The sequence below is a fragment of the Cucurbita pepo genome, chromosome 1, assembly GCF_057944985.1.
Source record: "Cucurbita pepo subsp. pepo isolate OVF chromosome 1, ASM5794498v1, whole genome shotgun sequence".
Lineage (NCBI taxonomy): Eukaryota > Viridiplantae > Streptophyta > Magnoliopsida > Cucurbitales > Cucurbitaceae > Cucurbita > Cucurbita pepo.
The window spans coordinates 12,960,563-12,980,680 of NC_141798.1; the positions used below are offsets into that span (position 1 = coordinate 12,960,563).

Consider the following 20,118-nt stretch of genomic DNA (forward strand, 5'->3'; position numbering starts at 1 on the left):
TGTTATAGGAAAGTGATTATACAAGTTTGAGTATAGAACGAGCTGAGATGGCACAAGTCTAATGTCATTATATATGTTTACTAAAACGCGTACGTCAAGAGTTAAAAGAAATGAATTTATGCTTAGGTATCCATATTTAGATTGCTATGCCATGTCACTATTTCATATGTGATTTATGCGGTTATACCGGGACAATAGGGGTTCGCCAACTAGCCCCTAATTGTGAACTTGACTCAATTGTCAGGGGTCTGGATAACCATAGAACTGACTTATGATATTTTCTGATTTATGATTGTACCCTGTGGGGGGCTACTGTAACGACCCTAAATTTCCACATATCTAGAGTCGCCACTAACGTCTCATGCTCATCTCTAATGCAGAATAAAAATCTAAGCATGCTCATCTTTATTAGCGGAAAAATTTAAAAACTTCAGAATACATTAAAACATTGGAAAACACTACCGGACTTACGTGTTTCAAACATCGTGCTGGAGTTCAAAAGACAAAATAAAACGATTACAAATTAATTAATATAAATGAATGAAATGCAGACGCCCTATCCTAACCAAGACTAGGAATAAAATATGCAACTATCCTATGCACGCGCCACAGTCTCTGATCACGATGCCACCGTCAACCGTACATGGGAGCCTTGCCTTTACCTGAAAAACAATATGGCACACGGCCTGAGTATTTCGAAGAAATACTCAGTAAGTGACCCCACTATAGGGGCCATGCTAATGCAAACACATGCAATCATGAATAGGGACCTATCTCTAATCATCTTAGGGGTGGCCTCCAGTCTCGGACAAATTGGATGTGTAGTACTTCCCTACACACGACTCACACGTGCGAGTGTGAGTCCCCAGGGCGCTCGCACACCCCCTGGACCCTCTGGTCAAGCTAATCTGTAGCGACGTCCGGAGGTCAGCGGAACCCCATAGTGTCATGCGCCTCATGAACACCCTCATCTGTGTGCTTTCGCACCTGTGCGCATTCGCGCTCATCATAAGGTGCGCGTCCGCACTCATCATCTCTAGGGGAAGTAGCCCTATGCTTATGAACATACAAAATGCATGAGGTCCCTCTAAATCCATCGTAATGTCTCTTCTGACACAACCCTCTAGTCTCATCTCTATGTTACTCTAGGTAACGCGTATCGTGGATATTTATATTAATATCATTTTCATGCTCTTAGGGTTGTGTCCTACGTCGATCTAACGACATGATGCAATATGGCACTCATCATCATCTAGCATGCTCAATATGGAAAACATCATCATATTAAGGTAAAAATCATGCAATCATCATGCTCATCATAATGCCACAACGTGCGTCAAACATATTAAGCGTCACTCAACAAAATATGTATAAACTCGCACATATCATCAAGCATCATACAATTTATTTAGCCTATCATATAGTAAGGCCACTTACTTGGTTGGCCTCGGCCGAAGTACTCCCTAAATAGCTAAACGTAAGCTCCCGTTCCGTGAGAGCTGCTTCCTACTTCGTTGGGTTTGTTTCCTATCACGCCGTTCACCACTTTCCGTTAGTATTTCACAATTAATTTACCTATAATTTAATAAATGTGAAATACGGCTCTAAAACGGCCTCGGATACCTTAATCGGGGCCGAAAACAGATCCGGGAGGGTCGAAACAGTGGAAACTGGGCTGAAAACAGGTGAGCCGAGCCGAACAGCCGCTGGAGGAGCCGCCGGAGCGTCACCGGAGGGAGCCCGAGCCGTTTGCGCCGAGCCGAGCCGAGGACTGCCGCGCCGCTGTGTGACACGTGGCAGCAGCAGAGAAAGCCACGTCGGGCGGTAGTGTCGGGTCGAAGCGCGGGTCGCAGTCCGGTTCGGGTCGTGGTTCGGGTCGCGGGCTGTGGAAGGCTACTGGGCCAAGGCTAAACGTTGGGCTTCGGCTTACTGGGCTGGGCCGCAAGTGTTTGGTTTGCAGGCCGGCTCAATTGGACCGTGGGTCTAGTCTGGGTTGGTTCAACTGAACCGTAGCTTCTGGGCCGGTTTGAGGTTTGGGCCGCTGTAGTTGGGCTGGGCCGAAGGCAGAGGCCAAGGGGGGAAACGGGCTGGCTCTCCCGGGTTCTGGGTTCAGGTTAACCCGGATCCGTGGATCTCGTCTTCCTTACCCGACTTTGGCCGATTTTCCGGCGAGTTTTCTCTCTCCTTCCCGCGGCGTTTTCGTTGCCGATTTCGGTCCTCTTCCTTCTCTTTTCCTCTTTGTTCGTCGTCCTTCTTCCCTTTTTGGGAGTTTTGCGGCCTAAAAGCTCCTAAAAGCCATAGATCTAAGAATCGATTAAGAAACCTAACTTTCCGACCTCGGTTACCGACGACGACGCTTACGAAATAACACCAAATGCCCCTGAGTTATTGTGCTTTCGTTAGGGATCTCTCTTACGGTAGTAACAGGTTGTTTGGTGTCGGTTTAAGGGTGGTTTGAGGGCTCGTCGGAGAAACTGGACACTCGCCGACGTTTGTCCGAACTCTCTCTCTCTCTCTCTCGAAATTTTCTCTCTTTTCTCCCTTTGCAGGCGTTCTGAAGATGCTGGGCTGAGGGTGGGCGTGCTGTGGCCGTTGTTTCGCGTGGGTTCCGCGAAACTCGGCGGTCGCCGGAAAACTCGCGGGTTTTCCGGCGACTGAGTTTTTTTTTTTTTTTTTTTTTTTTTTTTTTTTTTTTTTTTTTTTTCGTTTTCATTTATTTATTTATTTATTATTAATATATATATATATATATACATATATATATATATATATATATATATATATATATATATATATATATTTTTTCTTTCTTTCTTTCCCGGGTCGTTACATTATCTACCCCTAAAAAGAACTTTCGTCCTCGAAAGTCTCAAACTCTTGTACTAACTCGGGGTATTTCTCTCTTATCTCGTCCTCACGCTCCCACGTGGCTTCCTCACTGTGGTGATTCCGCCACAGTACCTTAACAAACGCAATACTCCTGTTGCGTAAGGTTTTTACCTCTCTAGCTAAGATTCTTACTGGTTTTTCCTCGTAGCTCAGATCTTCATTGAGTTGGAGTGGTTCGTAGTCTATTACGTGGATAGGATCCGTAATGTACTTCCTCAGCATCGACACATGAAATACATCATGTACTCCTGAGAGGGCTGGAGGTAAGGCTAACTTATACGCTACCGGACCAACTCGCTCTAGGATCTCGAATGGTCCAATGAATTTAGGACTTAACTTGCCCTTATGTCCGAATCTTAACACACCTTTCATAGGTGCCACCTTGAGGAATACTGGGTCCCCCACCTCAAACTCCAGGCTTTTACGCCTTACATCGGCGTAGCTTTTCTGTCTACTTTGAGCGGTACGCATCCTCGCTCGAATTTTCTGGACAGCCTCATTGGTGAGTCGAACCAACTCGGGTCCTACTAATTCTTTCTCTCCTACCTCGTCCCAACACAGTGGGGACCTACACCGTTTCCCGTACAGGGCCTCAAACGGTGCCATTCCGATAGTTGCTTGGAAACTGTTGTTATACGAGAATTCCATTAGGTGTAGTTTGGAATCCCAACTTTCCTTAAAATCTAGTACGCAAGCGCGTAGCATGTCCTCTAGAATTTGGTTTAAACGCTCCGTTTGCCCATCTGTTTGGGGGTGAAAAGCGGTACTAAAGTCGAGGCGGGTACCCAGAGCTTTTTGAAGTCCGCGCCAAAACGCTGACGTAAAGCGTGGATCCCGATCCGACACTATAGACACTGGGACTCCATGTAGTCTTACTATTTCTTTCACGTACAGTTGTGCCCAATTGTCAACTGTATATGTAACCTTCCCAGGTAGAAAGTGTGCCGACTTGGTCAACCTATCGACAACTACCCAGATCACTGTATAGCCCTTGGGCGTTTTGGGTAAACCTACTATGAAGTCCATCGCTATGTTTTCCCACTTCCACTCCGGTATGCTTAGGGGCTGCAACAACCCCGCCGTCTTTTGTCTTGGAGCTTTCACTTGTTGACAAACTAAGCACTTGCTCACAAACCCGGCCACATCCCTCTTCATGCTCTTCCACCAAAAGTGTTGTTTTAAATCTTGGTACATCTTAGTACCTCCTGGATGCATCGCAAATGGTGAGTTGTGAGCTTCCATCAGTATTTCCTTCCTTAAATCTTCTATTGCTGGAACACATAAGCGTCCCTGATACAATAGTCCTTCATCTGATGACTTCGAGAATCCATCTACTGGACTTTCGTCTAGCTGTCCTAGGACTTTCTGTAGGTTAGGATCCTCTCGTTGGGAGGCAATAATTCTCTGCCTAAGCGTAGGTTGTACCGTGAGTCGGGCCAGCTGTGCTATGACTCCCTCGGTCGCTACAGCTATGTTGGCTCGCTCGAACTCTCTTTGTACCCTTACTTCCCTCGTAATGAGGGCCGACGAGTGGACCGTCTTCCTACTCAAGGCATCTGCAACCACATTTGCTTTCCCAGGGTGGTACTGGATATCTACGTCATAATCCTTCACCAATTCTAACCACCTTCTCTGCCTCATGTTTAACTCTTTCTGGGTGAAGAAGTATTTCAAACTTTTGTGGTCGGTAAAAATTTGAGTTTTCTCGCCATACAGGTAATGTCGCCAGATTTTCAGCGCGAACACTACAGCGGCCAACTCTAGGTCATGGGTAGGGTAGTTCTTTTCATATTCTTTAAGTTGACGAGATGCGTATGCGACAACCTTGCCGTGTTGCATTAACACACATCCCAGTCCTTTCATGGAGGCATCACTATAGATCACATATCCTTCTGAGCTCTCGGGTACTATGAGTACCGGGGCGGTTACCAATCTTTCTTTTAGGTTCTGGAAGCTTGCCTCACAAGCATCATCCCATCTAAATGGCACCCCTTTTTTTGTTAACTTTGTTAAAGGCGAGGATATTTTAGCGAAGTCCTGTACGAACCTTCGATAATATCCCGCCAATCCTAGGAAACTCCTTATTTCCGTTACCGTAGTTGGGCGTTCCCATTTTGTGATCGCTTCGACCTTGGTGGGATCTACAGATATTCCGTCCTTTGACACCACGTGTCCTAGGAAAGAGACTTGTCGTAACCAAAATTCGCATTTGGAGAACTTGGCGTACAACTTGTGCTCTCTTAGGGTGGTTAGGACTTTTCGGAGGTGTTCCTCGTGCTCTAGGTCGGTTCTCGAGTATATGAGGATGTCGTCAATGAACACAATCACAAACATGTCTAGGCATTCTTTGAATACCCGGTTCATTAACTCCATAAATACAGCTGGGGCATTGGTGAGGCCAAATGACATCACTACAAACTCGTAGTGACCGTACCTTGTCCTAAACGCTGTTTTTGGTACGTCTTTTTCATTAATCCTAATTTGGTGGTAACCGGACCGAAGATCTATCTTAGAGAATACTGTTGCTTCTCTGAGTTGATCAAACAAGTCTTCTATTCTAGGCAGAGGATATTTGTTTTTTATGGTCCTCTTGTTTAGCTCTCTGTAATCGATGCACAGACGCATCGATCCATCTTTCTTCTTAACAAACAACACTGGCGCACCCCAGGGGGACACGCTAGGTCGAATGAATCCTTTATCTAGTAAGTCTTGCAGTTGCGCCTTGAGTTCCTTCAACTCTGCTGGTGCCATGCGATAGGGTGCTTTGGAAATAGGCCCAGTTCCTGGCTCGAGTTCGATGACGAAGTCGACCGCTCGGGAAGGGGGTATACCAGGTAAGTCATCCGGAAATACATCTGGGAACTCGTTTACTATTGGCACGTTTACTAGGGTCTCCTCCTTTCCTCTCACGTCTACAGCACATGCTAATATAGCCCATCCACCTTGTTGGACTAACCTCTTTGCTTTCATCATCGAGACTACCTTAGGGGTAATCTCGGTATTTGTGCCTTTAAATTTAAAGGTAGGTCCTGTCGGTGGTGAAAATTTTACTTCCTTTTTGCGACAGTCTATACTAGCTCGATTTTCAGCTAACCAATCCATGCCTAGTATGACGTCGAAATCTGTCATGTTTACCACTATCAGGTCAACGCTTAAAGTTTGGTTCCCTATGATTACTTGGCCATCCTTTACTCTATCCCTAGATACTAAGTCTACCCCTGCAGGGGTGCTTACAGACATTTCATGCAATAAGGGTTCTAATTCGAACCCTGCTTGTACAACAAAAGGCATGGAAATAAAGGAATGCGTGGAACCAGAATCAAATAAGGTAAAAGCGAAATGACCTAAAATGGATAGTGTACCTGTCACCACGGCATCGGACCTCCCAGTGTCCTTGCTGGTTGACGCGTATGCCCTAGCTTGAGCTCGCTGTGGTGCTGGTTGATCCGTTCGCTCTACTACTCTGGGCGGGTTTGCTTGTGCTGCAGCATTTCCGGCCGTGCAGTTCACGGCAATGTGCCCCTCTTGACCACATCTATAACACGCTCGGCTGCCAGCCAGGCACCTCCCACCGTGTAGTCTTCCACAGATAGTGCACCCTTCCTCTCTCCTCCCTCTGGCCCCATCTTGATTCCTGGGATTCCTATCAGTATGTCGGGGAGGGCGTCGCTCATCCCATCTAGGAGCGGGTCTGTTATTGGAACGGTGCCTACGTGCTGGTGGTGGACGGTCAGAGCCTCCTGATTCATGAGGACGCTTCTGCCCAATTATAACTGGCTCTTCACGTCGTTTCTCATCCTTTGGTTTCTCTAAAGCCTTGGCAGTTCTCAAGGCTTCCTCATAGGTCTTTGGGTTGAACGCCTCCAACATGCGGCGGATTCTTGGTTCCAAACCCAATATAAATTTCTCTGTCATCTTTTCCTCAGTGTCCACCATGGACGGTGCAAACCTCTTGAGTTTATTAAACTCTCGGTTGTACTTCTCTACTGTGAGTCCTCCCTGTACCAGGTGGGCGAACTCCTGCTGCCTTTTAAGTCGCTCTGACTTAGGATAATATTCTTTAAGGAAGGCCTCCTTAAATCGTTCCCAGTTCATTGGTCCCCCTTCTGGGTTAAGGAGGGTTTTGTTATCTCTCCACCATATCTCTGCGTCCTTTTGTAGGACGAAGGTTGCACAGGCGACCTTTTGGTTCTCTGGGCACTCCATAGTCTCAAAGGTGGTTTCCACCGCTGCAATCCACATTTGGGCTTCTATGGGGTCTACCAGGGAACCAGTGAATGGTCGAGGGTCGTATCTCTTGAAATCCCTTATCCAGTTTGAACATCTAACAGGTGGTGGAGGGTTTACTGGGGCATTGGCCTGAGCAGTGGCCTGTGCCTGTGCCTGTGCCTGTGCCTGTACCTGTGCCTGTACCTGTGCCAGTGCCAACGCCTGTGCCTGGGCCTGTGCTTGGGCTTGTTCCTGGGCCTGTTGTAGACTGGCTTGCTGATTGGTTACCAAGGTTTGAATTAGGGCTTGGATGGAGTCACACATTAACCTAGTATTAGCATCTACTCCACCCACTGGGGGTGCAGCTTCAGGTGCGACTTGGAGTGGTAAGGTAGGCTGGGGTGGAGGTTCTACTTGTGGTGGAGGCTGTGCTGGTGGTAAGACTGGGGGCGGCGTAACTGTTACCGGCCCAGTCTCTGATCTTTCTTGAGGTGGGCCTTCTACTGCCACACCTCGTCCTACTTCTCTACGACGGGGTCGCCCCCTTCCTCGTCTTCCTCTTCCTCTTCCTCTTCCTCTTCCTCGTCCTCCGGGCATGGTTCTATAAACCAATATAAGGTTGCTTAAGTCTAAGGCCTTAATACTATGCATATATATATATCAATACGCACACTATACAATACATCGTAATGCCAAAGAAGTAAACATTCATCATGCTAAGCATCATATCATGCTATTAACAAAATTACTCAGCATGCAACACATGCTGTCATACTCTTAAATAAATACGTGAAATATCACAACCATTTCAGTAATGTCAACATAAAAAAAAATGCATGCAAGTTTTAAAACGTTTCTCTTTTCTTATCTTATGCAAGGCGTACCTGACGGTGACGGGGCATCGACGTTGGGACCGTGGAGCGTGTCAAGCCTACATCGTAGGCTAGTCTACAGAATCTAAAACCTAGAGCTCTGATACCAACTGTAACGACCCTAAATTTCCACATATCTAGAGTCGCCACTAACGTCTCATGCTCATCTCTAATGCAGAATAAAAATCTAAGCATGCTCATCTTTATTAGCGGAAAAATTTAAAAACTTCAGAATACATTAAAACATTGGAAAACACTGCCGGACTTACGTGTTTCAAACATCGTGCTGGAGTTCAAAAGACAAAATAAAACGATTACAAATTAATTAATATAAATGAATGAAATGCAGACGCCCTATCCTAACCAAGACTAGGAATAAAATATGCAACTATCCTATGCACGCGCCACAGTCTCTGATCACGATGCCACCGTCAACCGTACATGGGAGCCTTGCCTTTACCTGAAAAACAATATGCTACCATGAAATTTGCCAGTTAGAGCTTGTCACGAGCGGCAAGGGTCCACGTTGTACCTTATGAGTTAGTTATGAATATCGTTCATGCATGTAATTTATGTGGTTATATGGGGACGATAGAGGTTCGCCAATTAGCCCCTCATCGTAAACCCGACTCAATTGTCAGGGGTTCGGATAACCATATAACTAGCATATGATGTTTTATGATATATGATTTGTGCCCTATGGTGACTTTTAGAAAGTTTGCCAATTAACTTTCTTTCAGTGAACCTACCACGAGCGTAGGGGTCCACAGTTGCACCTTAGAGTTGGTCAAGCCTTAACATGCATGAACCCTATGAGTTATATCGAGGTCACGCCTCGAGGACTTTGAGATACGATGATAATGATGAGAGACTAGCAGAAACGACTAACTGGAGACCTAGACAACTTTAGAATATTATGAGGGCTGGAGGTCCAAATGTGACCAAGTGTTGGATCGGTATGGCAACCCTAGAGGGGGGGGGGGGGGTGAATAGGGTTTTAACGATAAAAGTGTTTAAACGTGATTAATTTTTCTAATGATGCAACTTTTTACAAATAAGTAGAAGATGATAATTACTATAACAAAGTAATTCAAGTCAAAACAATAATCAAGTAGAACATGCAATCAATCACAATAACAATTTTGAAATAAAATAGAGAAGAGTTAGAGAAAATGACACCGTAGTTTTATAGTGGTTCGGTCAAACTCGACCTACTCCACTCCCCAAGCGCCTCTTGGGAATTTGAATAAAGAACTTTCTCGACTCTTTCCACGGATCTGAGCCAAACCGCTACACCGCTCTTTTTACGAGTTCAAGAGCAAACTCAATCCTTTCCACAGCGCAGGATCAAACCGATACAAGTATTTGAGTTTGATAATAACATACCACAACTCTCTCAAAGAGTAAATTTACAATTTGGGATACTCACAACTATTTCCTCACAATAAAATAATAATCCCTCTCAAGAATAAGATGAAAAGAAATAAACTTGTAAGTTTGGAGAGAGCAACAAACAATGGAGACTTTGAACAATTGGAGAATGTATGTAAATTGTGTATTTTAAAATGTGGGGAAGATGAGTTTATATAGAGGAGAAAAGTGGCAAAATGTAGGATTGAATATTGACCATTGGATTGTGTTAGGAATAATGGAAGGTGGAGATTAAAAGTAAATAAATAAGAAAATTTTCTAAATTCATTTATTTTAAAATTTTAATATAATAGTAATATAATATAATAATAATAAAAAGTTAAGTATTTTATGGTCTAGTTTTATACAAATTCATTGTATAGGATTCTCACACTCACATGTCTTCACATGAAAAATTCAAATCAAATCATCAGTGTATAGAATTTGGAAAAACTCTCGAATATCATACAAGACATGATGAAGCATCATCATAATGTATGTGTCCATACTCATCATCATAAATGGAGGAGCAACCTGATGTAAATAAACACACAATATGTATGAGGTCAGTTTTCATCTTAAATTATTCTTATGACACAATCCTATACATCATTCACATCTAGGAAACATTAACCTTCATATAAATTCATCTAAGAGATTTTTCTTCTTTTTCGATTCGAATATCTCACAATTGAAGTAAGAGCCCTAAAACATTAAAAATGAGGAAAGACATTCAAATAATGTAAATATATTATATATTATGTCGTAACCTAGGTGTTGCATTTTGAATGGAGAATGAATCTTGTCTTCATATCTGGTGGTGGTAGTGGTGGAATTCCACCCTTTCTACAATGGCGGGTGAACACGAAAAGGCCATCAGCTTTTCGCTTTCCTTTTCACTTTTCCACTGAATTTCGAGGAGATCATCCTTCTCATCTTGATGGTTACAATATTTAATTAGGGAAGATCCTGACAACAAAATGTTAACCATCTCATCCTTCTCATCTTGATCCCTTCTTCTCTTTCTTCACACCCCGATCCACATTAGCCTTCTTCTCTTCTCAAAATCCATGGCCGATTCCCGCAAGAAGACTATCATCGACACTGACCCTGGCATCGGTAATTTTTTTCATTTCTTTTTTCTCATCGATTATGTTTAACACAGACCTAAATTGCTCCATCTCTATTCATTTCGATCCTAATTGAATCGATTTTTCAAGTCCATCTGGTTGGGGCAGAGTATTTTACTGATGAAGTTAGTTATATATCTGTAGATGATGCTATGGCCATTTTTCTGGCTTTACAATCCCCAGAGTTGGATGTGCTTGGACTAACCACTATTTTTGGGAATGTTTATACTACTCTTTCCACAAGAAATGCCTTGCATCTGGTGAGTCACTTATGAATACATAAGAATCATACCTTTGCTTAATATTGTTCATCTCTTGTTTTTCTTTCTCTTACTTTTTTGGTTCCCCTTTGCTTATCTCATCTTAATTTTTGTTGGTTCATCAGTTGGAGATTGCGGGTAGGACTGACATCCCAGTGGCTGAAGGATCGCACGTCACAATAACTGTAAACTCCATTATCTTACATCCACTGCTTCTCGTATCATGTGCTCTACTTGTTTAGTAGAGTTTTGAATTTGATTGTTTGAATAGGACTTTCTTCTGTCAAGGTGCTTTGTCTAACATCTACTGATTCTCCACTCTTTTGGTTCAACACTAAAAGCTTCCAAGAAAACTCTGTGGCGTCCAAATAGCTAAGGTTGTGAATGTTGTTTTCAAAATTTGTCTACTTTGATGTGAATGTGGAAATACCAAATTTATGGACATATTCATGGGGGTGAGGAATACTGGAAGATTTTGAACTTCAGAACTTTGATAGTTTCATTGACATTTTGAGATAAATGTTGGCTCTTCGTACCCTTTGTAGGTGGAAATTTTATGTATTTAATCTGTAAAAGCCTTTGGAATCCATATTTATGGTTAGAATATTATTGTATTGTTTTCAACATGATATTTGCCTCATTAATTAGCTAATGCAACACCTATTATAATTCTCTTTCTCATATATGCGAGATGTCTATACAAAAATGTAACTCATTGACGTCTGAATGTTTTCTCTTTTGTCCTTTTTGTTTGTAATGTTTGTTAACTTGATATGTTATTCGTATGAAGAAAGGTACAAAACTTCGTGTTGCTGATTTTGTCCACGGGGCCGATGGACTTGGCAACCAAAATTTTCCACCTCCAAATGGGAAGCCGATAGACCAGTCGGCAGCTGCTTTTCTTGTTGAACAGGCAAATCTTTACCCTGGAGAAGTAACAGTTGTGGCTCTAGGACCACTAACAAATATTGCACTGGTCTGATTCTAAATTCCTAGTAAAAATGTATTTTTCACATTACTTCGCTATAATTTACCCACATAAGGTTGATATAGGCTTTGCAATTGGATCCCGGATTTCCAAAGAAAATTGGGAAGATTATTATTCTTGGTGGTGCATTTTTCGTAAATGGAAATGTAAATCCTGCAGCAGAAGCCAATGTAAGTTACTTCACTCTTTTAATGCGACAACAACTCTTGTGAGTTCATTGCCTGCTTCCCCTGTCACCATTTTTAAGCTTGAAATTGCACTTCTCTACCTTGTGTATCCTACATTTCACCATTTTTAAGCTTGAAACTGCACTTCTCTATCTTGTGTATCCTACTATTATGTATCAAAGAGGTTTTGTGGATTTGAATCTACCGCTTTAAAACAGAGGGCTTTATAATGCCAGGAAACAAAATTCATTTTTGCTTTCGTACACTTAAATCTAACAAAATATCTAAAATCCTTGGTAGAAAGCTAAATGTTTATCCATCCTCCATAAATGTTTACTTTTACACCTAAACTTTATTAGTGTTTTATATTTGATTACAGAAACAATGAACTGTAGGGAAGGGAAAGAGGTCATGAAAGTTAAAATGGAATATTTGGAGAAGAATAGATTTTGGGAACAGGTAGAGATGAAAATAGCAAAGAGAATAGACTAAAGTTTTTGAGATTTCACCAAATAGAGTTGTCTGTTTCTGAATCTCAAGAGAATTATTCCAAATTGTGGAGAATACTTGTTAAAGGAAAATCTTAGAGGTGAAGAGGGTGGGGGGCTTTGTGAATTATTGAAGCAGCTTAAAGGAACTTCAATAACTGAAAGTGAGTTGAAATTGGATATGGCCGAAATTTTAGTTAAGCTTGTTGCAGGGAAGTAGCAGGTACATGCAAAAGAGCTTTTTGTCTGCCTTTTGGAAATTTATGTCTCAAAAAGGTCAATATTATGGTCTGATTGGCCTATATAGAGGGATTCGATTTGGCTGAAAGGCTTCCAAAAAGAAGACCTTAGTCTCTATTTTTAAGGACAAGAAAATGTGAACCATTTACTTTTTCATTGATTCTCAAGCAGGAAAATGTGGGAGTCTCTATTTCAAGGCCTCCAGGTTTCTTGGACTCTCAACTTCCTGAAAAAAAGAAAAAACCAACATTATTATGTGCTTTGCGGTGGGGGATCGAATAAGAAAGCTGAAATCCTTTGGATCGAATAAGATACCCCACTACTTTATAGGGTTTGTGGAAAAAGGAAACCAGAGAATCTTTGATGTAAATAGAGATTTGTGGTAAGAACTATTTGAAATGATTAAATATGACCCAGCTTCTTGGTGTGCCCTTTTTTGGTGTTAATCTATGTGTATATATTTTTTTTCAATGCTGGTCTATGAAATACTTACTGATTTGTTCCTAGTCCATTAGTATCATGATATGCTTCATATGAACAATGGATTTTGAGTTAATATATACTTGAGTTTGGAGAAATAGATATTTGGGGATCCTGAAGCTGCAGATATGGTATTCACAAGTGGAGCAGACGTGTTAGTTGTGGGGCTAAATGTCACGCATCAAGTTATCATGACAGGTAATCTTATTTCATGGTATATTCTGATGAGTTAAGTAATAAACTTTTTAAATGCTCTTCTGCATATTTTGCGTTGATTTGAACATAGAAACATTTCAGCCTATATTTTGGTGATAAGTTTGGTTTGTTCTGTAAGTAATGTCAATCAGCTTGTAGAAGACATGAGTAAGGTTAGATGTATTTATAAGTCAATATAATCATGTTTATTTCCCCTTGAATATGGGTATGCCGTGTTTCACAAAACAATTTAAGAGGCGGATCGTGACAAATTGGGAAGATCAGATGGGAAATTTGCCAAGTATCTCTGCAAAATTTTAGATATTTATTTCTCCTACCACAGGTATGCATATGAAACAAAAGGTGAGGCTACTGAATAAAATAGGGTCCGTCCACAATAAGCCATCAGATTCAGCTGCACATTGTTTGACTTGTTTGCTACTGCTGCTGCTAATATGCGTGCAGGGGTTTACCTCCATGATCCAGCAACTGTGCTAGCGGCTGTCGATCCCTCACTTTTCACGTACACGGAGGGCGTAGTTCGAGTCCAGACAACGGGCATCTCAAGAGGACTCACAATTTTGTACAACAATAAGAAAAGGTAAATGTATTTGGGTTACCTATTTCCCCAGCTTACCAGTATTTTGTACAACAATCAGGTAATTGTGGTTAATATTGGAACTAACCAGGTTTGGTGAAGTGAGTGAATGGTGTGATAAACCCACCGTCAAGGTGGCGGTCACAGTGGATGCCCCGGCCGTTGTGAAATTGGTGATGGACCGACTTATCGACTCGTAGAGTATATATAAAAGTTGCAATAAGGAATTCCTTGCATATGGAGGAATGGAATGTTTTATATCGGAGGCCTATATTCAAAGTCATTTTGAAAAGAATCTCACTCAATAATAATCATCAATCATCATTGTGTTGTGTTTCTTCTGTTATGAATGATTTCGCTCGAGATACAGTAATTAATTTGGATGTAAAAGTTGTCTTATGGAAATGAGAATGGGTTTAGGATCATTTTGTTTGCCGAGAGTAATATCTCTTGGAAGGCAGTCAGAATTGAATTCTTGGCTTAATAGGTAATACACTGTAACTAAGTAGCAACACAACCTTTTCCTTGGAAGAAGAACACGTACACATCAAAGTATGCACATGCAAAGTATGCACATGTGCATAAGCTAAGTATGAGTGTTTCAAAACAAAATGGTGTATGCATTTCTGAGAAATGAGTTTAAGATGGAAAAAACTTTGGCCCTCCCTATTCTTCTTGTTGGGATGAGCAAAGTTGAACAAAAACTAGAAGTCTCTTTTTGGTTCTCTCAGTGGTGGAACCATAAAGAACCTCATGGATGTGTTGGTCTACATCTCCCCTTGTGGACTTTGTTTCGGGGACAACAACTTCAATGTCATCATCTTCGGGTGACCAATCAGTGTTCAGGTTGTGTATTGAATTTATTGAATGACCTCTTCTGCTAAGTTCAGTTTTGAAGGTGATATCGAGGGAGTTCGATTGCGTTGTTGCAGCTATTCCTGTTAGTGAATGATTGTTGCGGGACTTGAGACCATGCGTCAAATATGGTTCACCAAACTGTAGTAGCAAAGAAATATGCGAAATCTAACTTCTTTTTTTTTTTTTTATTCCAACAAATTTTGCACTACATTTAATCATCACACGTCGATGGTACCTTACCTTAGGTTTGGTTTTAAGAGGTAAATGAACAGGCCGAAGCTCCTCCTTTCCATGTGCAAACTGCAAATAGCACATACAAATTACAAAACCCAACTCCATTTTAATACAGATCAATGTTTTTCCCAAAAATTTAACGCGTCTGATTGAGAAAATTGTTCGAAGAAAAGTATGCATACTCCGCATATAAATTGAAGTTATTCAGATCGTATCATTACAGTGGGGACAAGATAACTAACCTGGCATTTGTGCCCGAAGCGGCAGCTTCCAGAATCCTCCCAGGAGCGGCAAATGTCCGTTCTGTATTGATTTTTGCTCAACGATGAACCACCGCCGCTTCCGGAATCTAAGGCAGACTTCAATGTCTTCGCTCCTCCATGGACCGAACTGATCAAAATTTCATCCATTACTATCACTTCCTCATGGACCTTCAATGGAGTCCCATAAATTTGTGGAGACCTTACAGGTGTCGTTTCCAAATTCTCTATAGCCGAAAGTGGCGACAAAGACGATCCTCCTCTCCGAGAACCGAAGCTACTGCTTCCGGAAGTGCTGCTAGCGAAGTGGTTGATAATAGAGGACCGGTAGTTGGCATTGATGACGTCCGCAACCGGAGTAGAAAATGTGTCGCCGACGGATGGTAATTTTCCTACCACAGGAGATCGAGAGCGGAAGTAACTTACGATCGGTGTTGAACGGTCATGCTTCTCGGCGTAACGATCAAGAATTGTTGGAATTTTGGAGTTTGTTTCTTGGTGATAGTGTCCGGTCCCGCCGATTACGAGGTGATTGTCCATCTGAATTTTGATCGGCCGAACCGTAGCGTTTAGGCCTTTGATGATTGCCGCTTTGGAGCTCCTCTTGCCCTGGCGATCTTCCATGAGTCAGGAAAAGAACCTGAAATTTCTGATAAAAATTGATAAACTAATCAACGGCAATTTTATGCACAGAGAAAAGAAGATCTATCAGCATTTTGAAGTGTTCATTGGCGACGTAGAATTAATGTACAGGCTCATGTCCCTAATATTTCGAAACAGAGATTTGTTCAATCCTGATGCAGTACTCTCCAAGGAATCGGTGAATTGAACTTACAGAAATTAGCGGATGATAAGATTCAGATGCTAAAACAGAGAACAGAGAAGATCTAACCAGTCATTTCCAGAGCAAATAATTCATTCAAAATGATAGGATCAAACATGTTAGGGCTCCATTCAAAACGCAAATTAAGATGCACACGTTGTGAACAAGTCGTCAATTGAAAGGAAAGTGCAGATCGGTGCAGAGTCCAAAATGGAAAACGTGAAGGCTGAACTTCAATTCGAACTCACACCGGCAGAATACAAAATAATATCGTGAAGATTGATTTGAAATTGTTGGAGATGGAACAGAACGCAGCCGGAAGAGTGTGGTTTGAGTGTAAGGAAATGAGTAGAAGACGTACCTGGAAATCAAAATTCGGAGTCGGAATGATTCAGAGATTAGAATCCGCAGTTGAGAGGATTGGATTGTGAGAGAGAAATTAGCGTTAACATTTGTTGTTTGGCGTCGCGTAGGGCAAGAGGAGGGAAAATGAGGATGGATGCGGAGCTTAAGAGTGGAGGAGGAGCAACATTAGCAAGAAGCAGAATTCAAAACAACATTGCACTACAAATAAATTTTTAAAATGTGTATATATACCCAACGCTACAAGGACTATGGACTTGCCACGTGGATGCATGTTTTTCTCTTCCCATTTTCACTTTAATATATTTATATATGAAATGGTTAATTATTTTAGAAATTACAACAATAAGCGACTCTCATAATACATTAATATTATTTTGTATTAATAAAAACTTTAATCCAATTTTTTTAAAGTTATAGAAAACCCCCATGATAATATAATAGAATAACTAACAACAAAACCATAACCATAGTCTACAAATATCTTGCTTATTTAGTATTTTTATATTGATCCTATTTTTTTTTTCCATGTGATTGTCGATGTGCAGGAGTCTTTGAGAGCTGCATGATCGTAGAGGAGGTCCTCCCAAGACTTCATTCCTATCTACGTACCTCGAGCATTTTTTTTCATTTATATGAACTTGTATCTCCCTCCCATTCCTCATTTACAATTAAATTTGAATACGGTCCATTTGTAATCAAATTTTGATTATTTTTAATTTAATGTTGGTTATTTAAAAGTTTGCAAAATTGTATCGTGTTTTATTTTACTTTTTTACTTTATCTACTTTCCCTTTTGTCTTTTTAATTATGGTCCAAAATTTAAAGCCTACAAAAATGAGATCGTGAGAGTATATAAAAGAATTTGTGCAGACAATTTTCTTCACTTTTAAAACTATTTATCATAAAATATGAGAAAACTAGGTGTGAGAATAGTTAACCTTATCAAATCAAGGTTGTAGTCTATTACATGAGATCGTGGTATAATCGACACTGTTCATGCCCTATAGTCGAGAGAGATGATAAATTGAGATCAAAATTTACTATTAGTATTTAATACTTCAAATATGAGAGAAAAAAAAAATGAAAAATGCAAGTTTTGAGCCCTAATAGTATTGCAAAACTCAAATTTTGAACTGCAGAGAAAAAAAGAAAGACGAGTGTAATTCTTTTTGGGGATTAATTATGATTAAGTTTTCGATAGTTATTTTTCACAGTGAACGATAGAATGATAAAGATTGCTATTAAAATGATAACTCTTTTATCCCTCAAAATAGGGGAGGATAGAATTTCTTTTCTTGAACCTCCTAGCGTTTTAGTAAGGTTTAATATTCTAAATAACAAATAAAATCAAATAAAATATTGCATTTATGTTGTTACTCCATCATAGAATTCATAAGTATAGTCTATATTTAATATAAGTCTATAAATGATAGCAATATGTGTGATAGACTTTAATCCCAACACATAATCAATAATAATTGCAACTTTATTTGAAATGTATTTGTGTAGACTTGTAGTACTCATAAAATTTTATTCAGTTTTGAGGATGAAAAATACTCGCCACGTACACATAGAGAGTCAATAAAAGACCTTAACTCAACTTGATATTCACACTATTATAGACTTATAGTCGAACTCTTATGCATTGTATGACAAGTTGTGTCTATGAGTACAAACATTATAAACAAGTGACTTGCCTTATAAGGGTTCGTAATTACAGCTGAGTTACAAGTTCATTTTATTCCTATAATTACATCTTACCCCTTGAGTATCATTCATTCTCTAATGAACAATTTATTTATGATCTAATCCTAAAAAGGTCTTTGTACCATTTTGCCCTCTCTTCTTCTTCTGAGGTCTGTATTTGTCTGTATTTGTCTGCTTGTGCATTTTTGAGAGGGAGGACTTTTGGGCTAAGTTCTTTGTTAACTTCGGGATAAACCTACATAACGATAGCAAGGGTCACATGAATGGTCAGCTGACTCAGCGTTGACCAGTCAAAGGTCAATTTTTTTTTTCTTTTCCTCTTTTTATGGTTTTTAACCTATCGGAGTCGATTTTTGGAGCCATTTTCACTAATTTTATTCTCTGGACTTAATTTAGGACATATTTGAGAAGTTTGATGGAATTTGAGATTTTTTAGAAGATCCGAACCCGAGCGAAAAGTGTCACACATTCTCAAGTAAGTGGCACCTCAGAACTTTGGATTTAACTATTCTCATAGTATGTATGAAAGTAGGATATGAGAAGTATGTCATAGAAACTTGAGTATGAAATGAGTTGGATGTAAGTAGGAGCACGTTAAATGTTAGGATGCACGTTTATCGATGAATGAACTATTGTGCTATGATGTGATCGACATTGAGAACATTTCTTTATTTTGATATAAATGTTAAGAATGAGATAGAAAATAGAATTGAGAAGGTGTGTATTATCATTGATATTGATATCATTTTAATAGGATACAAGCTAGTACAAATGAGTAAAATATAAAATAATTAAATACCGATAATAAAATAAAATATACTCTAAATCAAATTATAAATGGAAGAATATTATATCTAAGATATATTCCATAAATAATATATCTCAACAATAAAGCATGTTATAGGAAAGTGATTATACAAGTTTGAGTATAGAACGAGCTGAGATGACACAGGTCGAATGTCATTATGTATGTTTACTAAAACGCATACGCAAGAGTTAAAGAAATGAATTTACGACTAGGTATCCATGTTTAGATCGCTATGCTATGTCACTATTTCATATGTGATTTATGCGGTTTGTATGATAAAGAATTGGATTTTCAAGTAATAATATTATTGAATATTTAACCTCACTTTTATTGCGTAACAAATAACCTTACAAATACAAACTAACCACAAATCTTACAGAGTAGCTAAACTAAATAGCTAAAAGTACTCTGTCCAAAAAAAAAAAAAAAAAAAAAAAAAAATCTCTATTTAACTATTTTCACATCATCAAATTCTTCTAACCATCCTCCCCTTCACTTATTCTTTTCTTTATCAAGAATTAGAGTCATAAAAACTTGCCCACCAAATTCTCACAATTTATGAAATGCTTATAATTTGAGAGGTTTTGTCAACAAATCAACAAGTTGATTTCGGGTACCACAAAATAATAAATTAACGGTTCCTTCTTTTGTAAGATCTCTGAGAAAGTGAAAGTGAAATCTTACTCTCATGTGTTTGGAACGTCCATGTAGAACTGGATTTTGGATAGCTTAATAGTTGAAGTATTATCACACATTAGCTTTGTTTCTTCTATTTGAGGTGACCAATCTCTTTGAGTATCCTCCTCATCCAAATAGCTTAACATGGCACATAGTCTGAAGTACTCTTGCTATCTTCTATATCTCCAGCATAGTCACTATCAGTAAATCCAATTAAATCACTAACTCCTCCCCTTCTATAAAATACACCATAATCTAAGCTACCTTTCCAGTACCTTAAAACCATTTTAGCTGCGGTAAAATGTTGTTGTGTTGGACATGCCATAAAACGACTATTCAAACTTATAACAAACATGAGATCAGGATGAGTAGCTGTAAGATACATCAAACTTCCCACTATTTGTTTATACAAAGTTACATCTACTTTTGAACCATTTTCATTTTTGCCAATTTTCTGT

The 20,118-nt window shown here is 39.9% G+C and overlaps 2 protein-coding genes and 1 long non-coding RNA gene across 3 annotated transcripts; 1 reads left to right on the forward strand and 2 right to left on the reverse strand.

Annotated features, from left to right (window-relative positions):
- Positions 1-468: 468 nt before the first annotated feature.
- Positions 469-2,726, reverse strand: LOC147794796 (uncharacterized). Its single transcript, XR_015411786.1, has 3 exons — positions 1,624-2,726; positions 1,438-1,527; positions 469-662 (listed from the first exon to the last, which is right to left on the reverse strand). It is a non-coding gene; the product is annotated as an uncharacterized LOC147794796 (long non-coding RNA).
- Positions 2,727-10,186: 7,460 nt separating this feature from the next.
- On the forward strand, positions 10,187-14,351 carry LOC147794797 (putative uridine nucleosidase 2). Its single transcript, XM_087127776.1, has 9 exons — positions 10,187-10,499; positions 10,655-10,770; positions 10,896-10,955; positions 11,561-11,746; positions 11,824-11,928; positions 13,235-13,331; positions 13,584-13,691; positions 13,794-13,929; positions 14,018-14,351. Exons 1-9 carry the CDS (start codon positions 10,451-10,453, stop codon positions 14,124-14,126), a joined length of 966 nt encoding a protein of 321 aa, XP_086983902.1. The 5' UTR covers positions 10,187-10,450; the 3' UTR covers positions 14,127-14,351.
- On the reverse strand, positions 14,304-15,940 carry LOC147794798 (uncharacterized). The gene is made up of 3 exons (XM_087127771.1): positions 15,261-15,940; positions 15,025-15,084; positions 14,304-14,922 (listed from the first exon to the last, which is right to left on the reverse strand). The coding sequence occupies exons 1-3, from the start codon at positions 15,900-15,902 to the stop codon at positions 14,593-14,595; spliced, it is 1,032 nt and encodes a 343-aa protein (XP_086983897.1). The 5' UTR covers positions 15,903-15,940; the 3' UTR covers positions 14,304-14,592.
- Between the last annotated feature and the right edge of the window lie 4,178 nt (positions 15,941-20,118).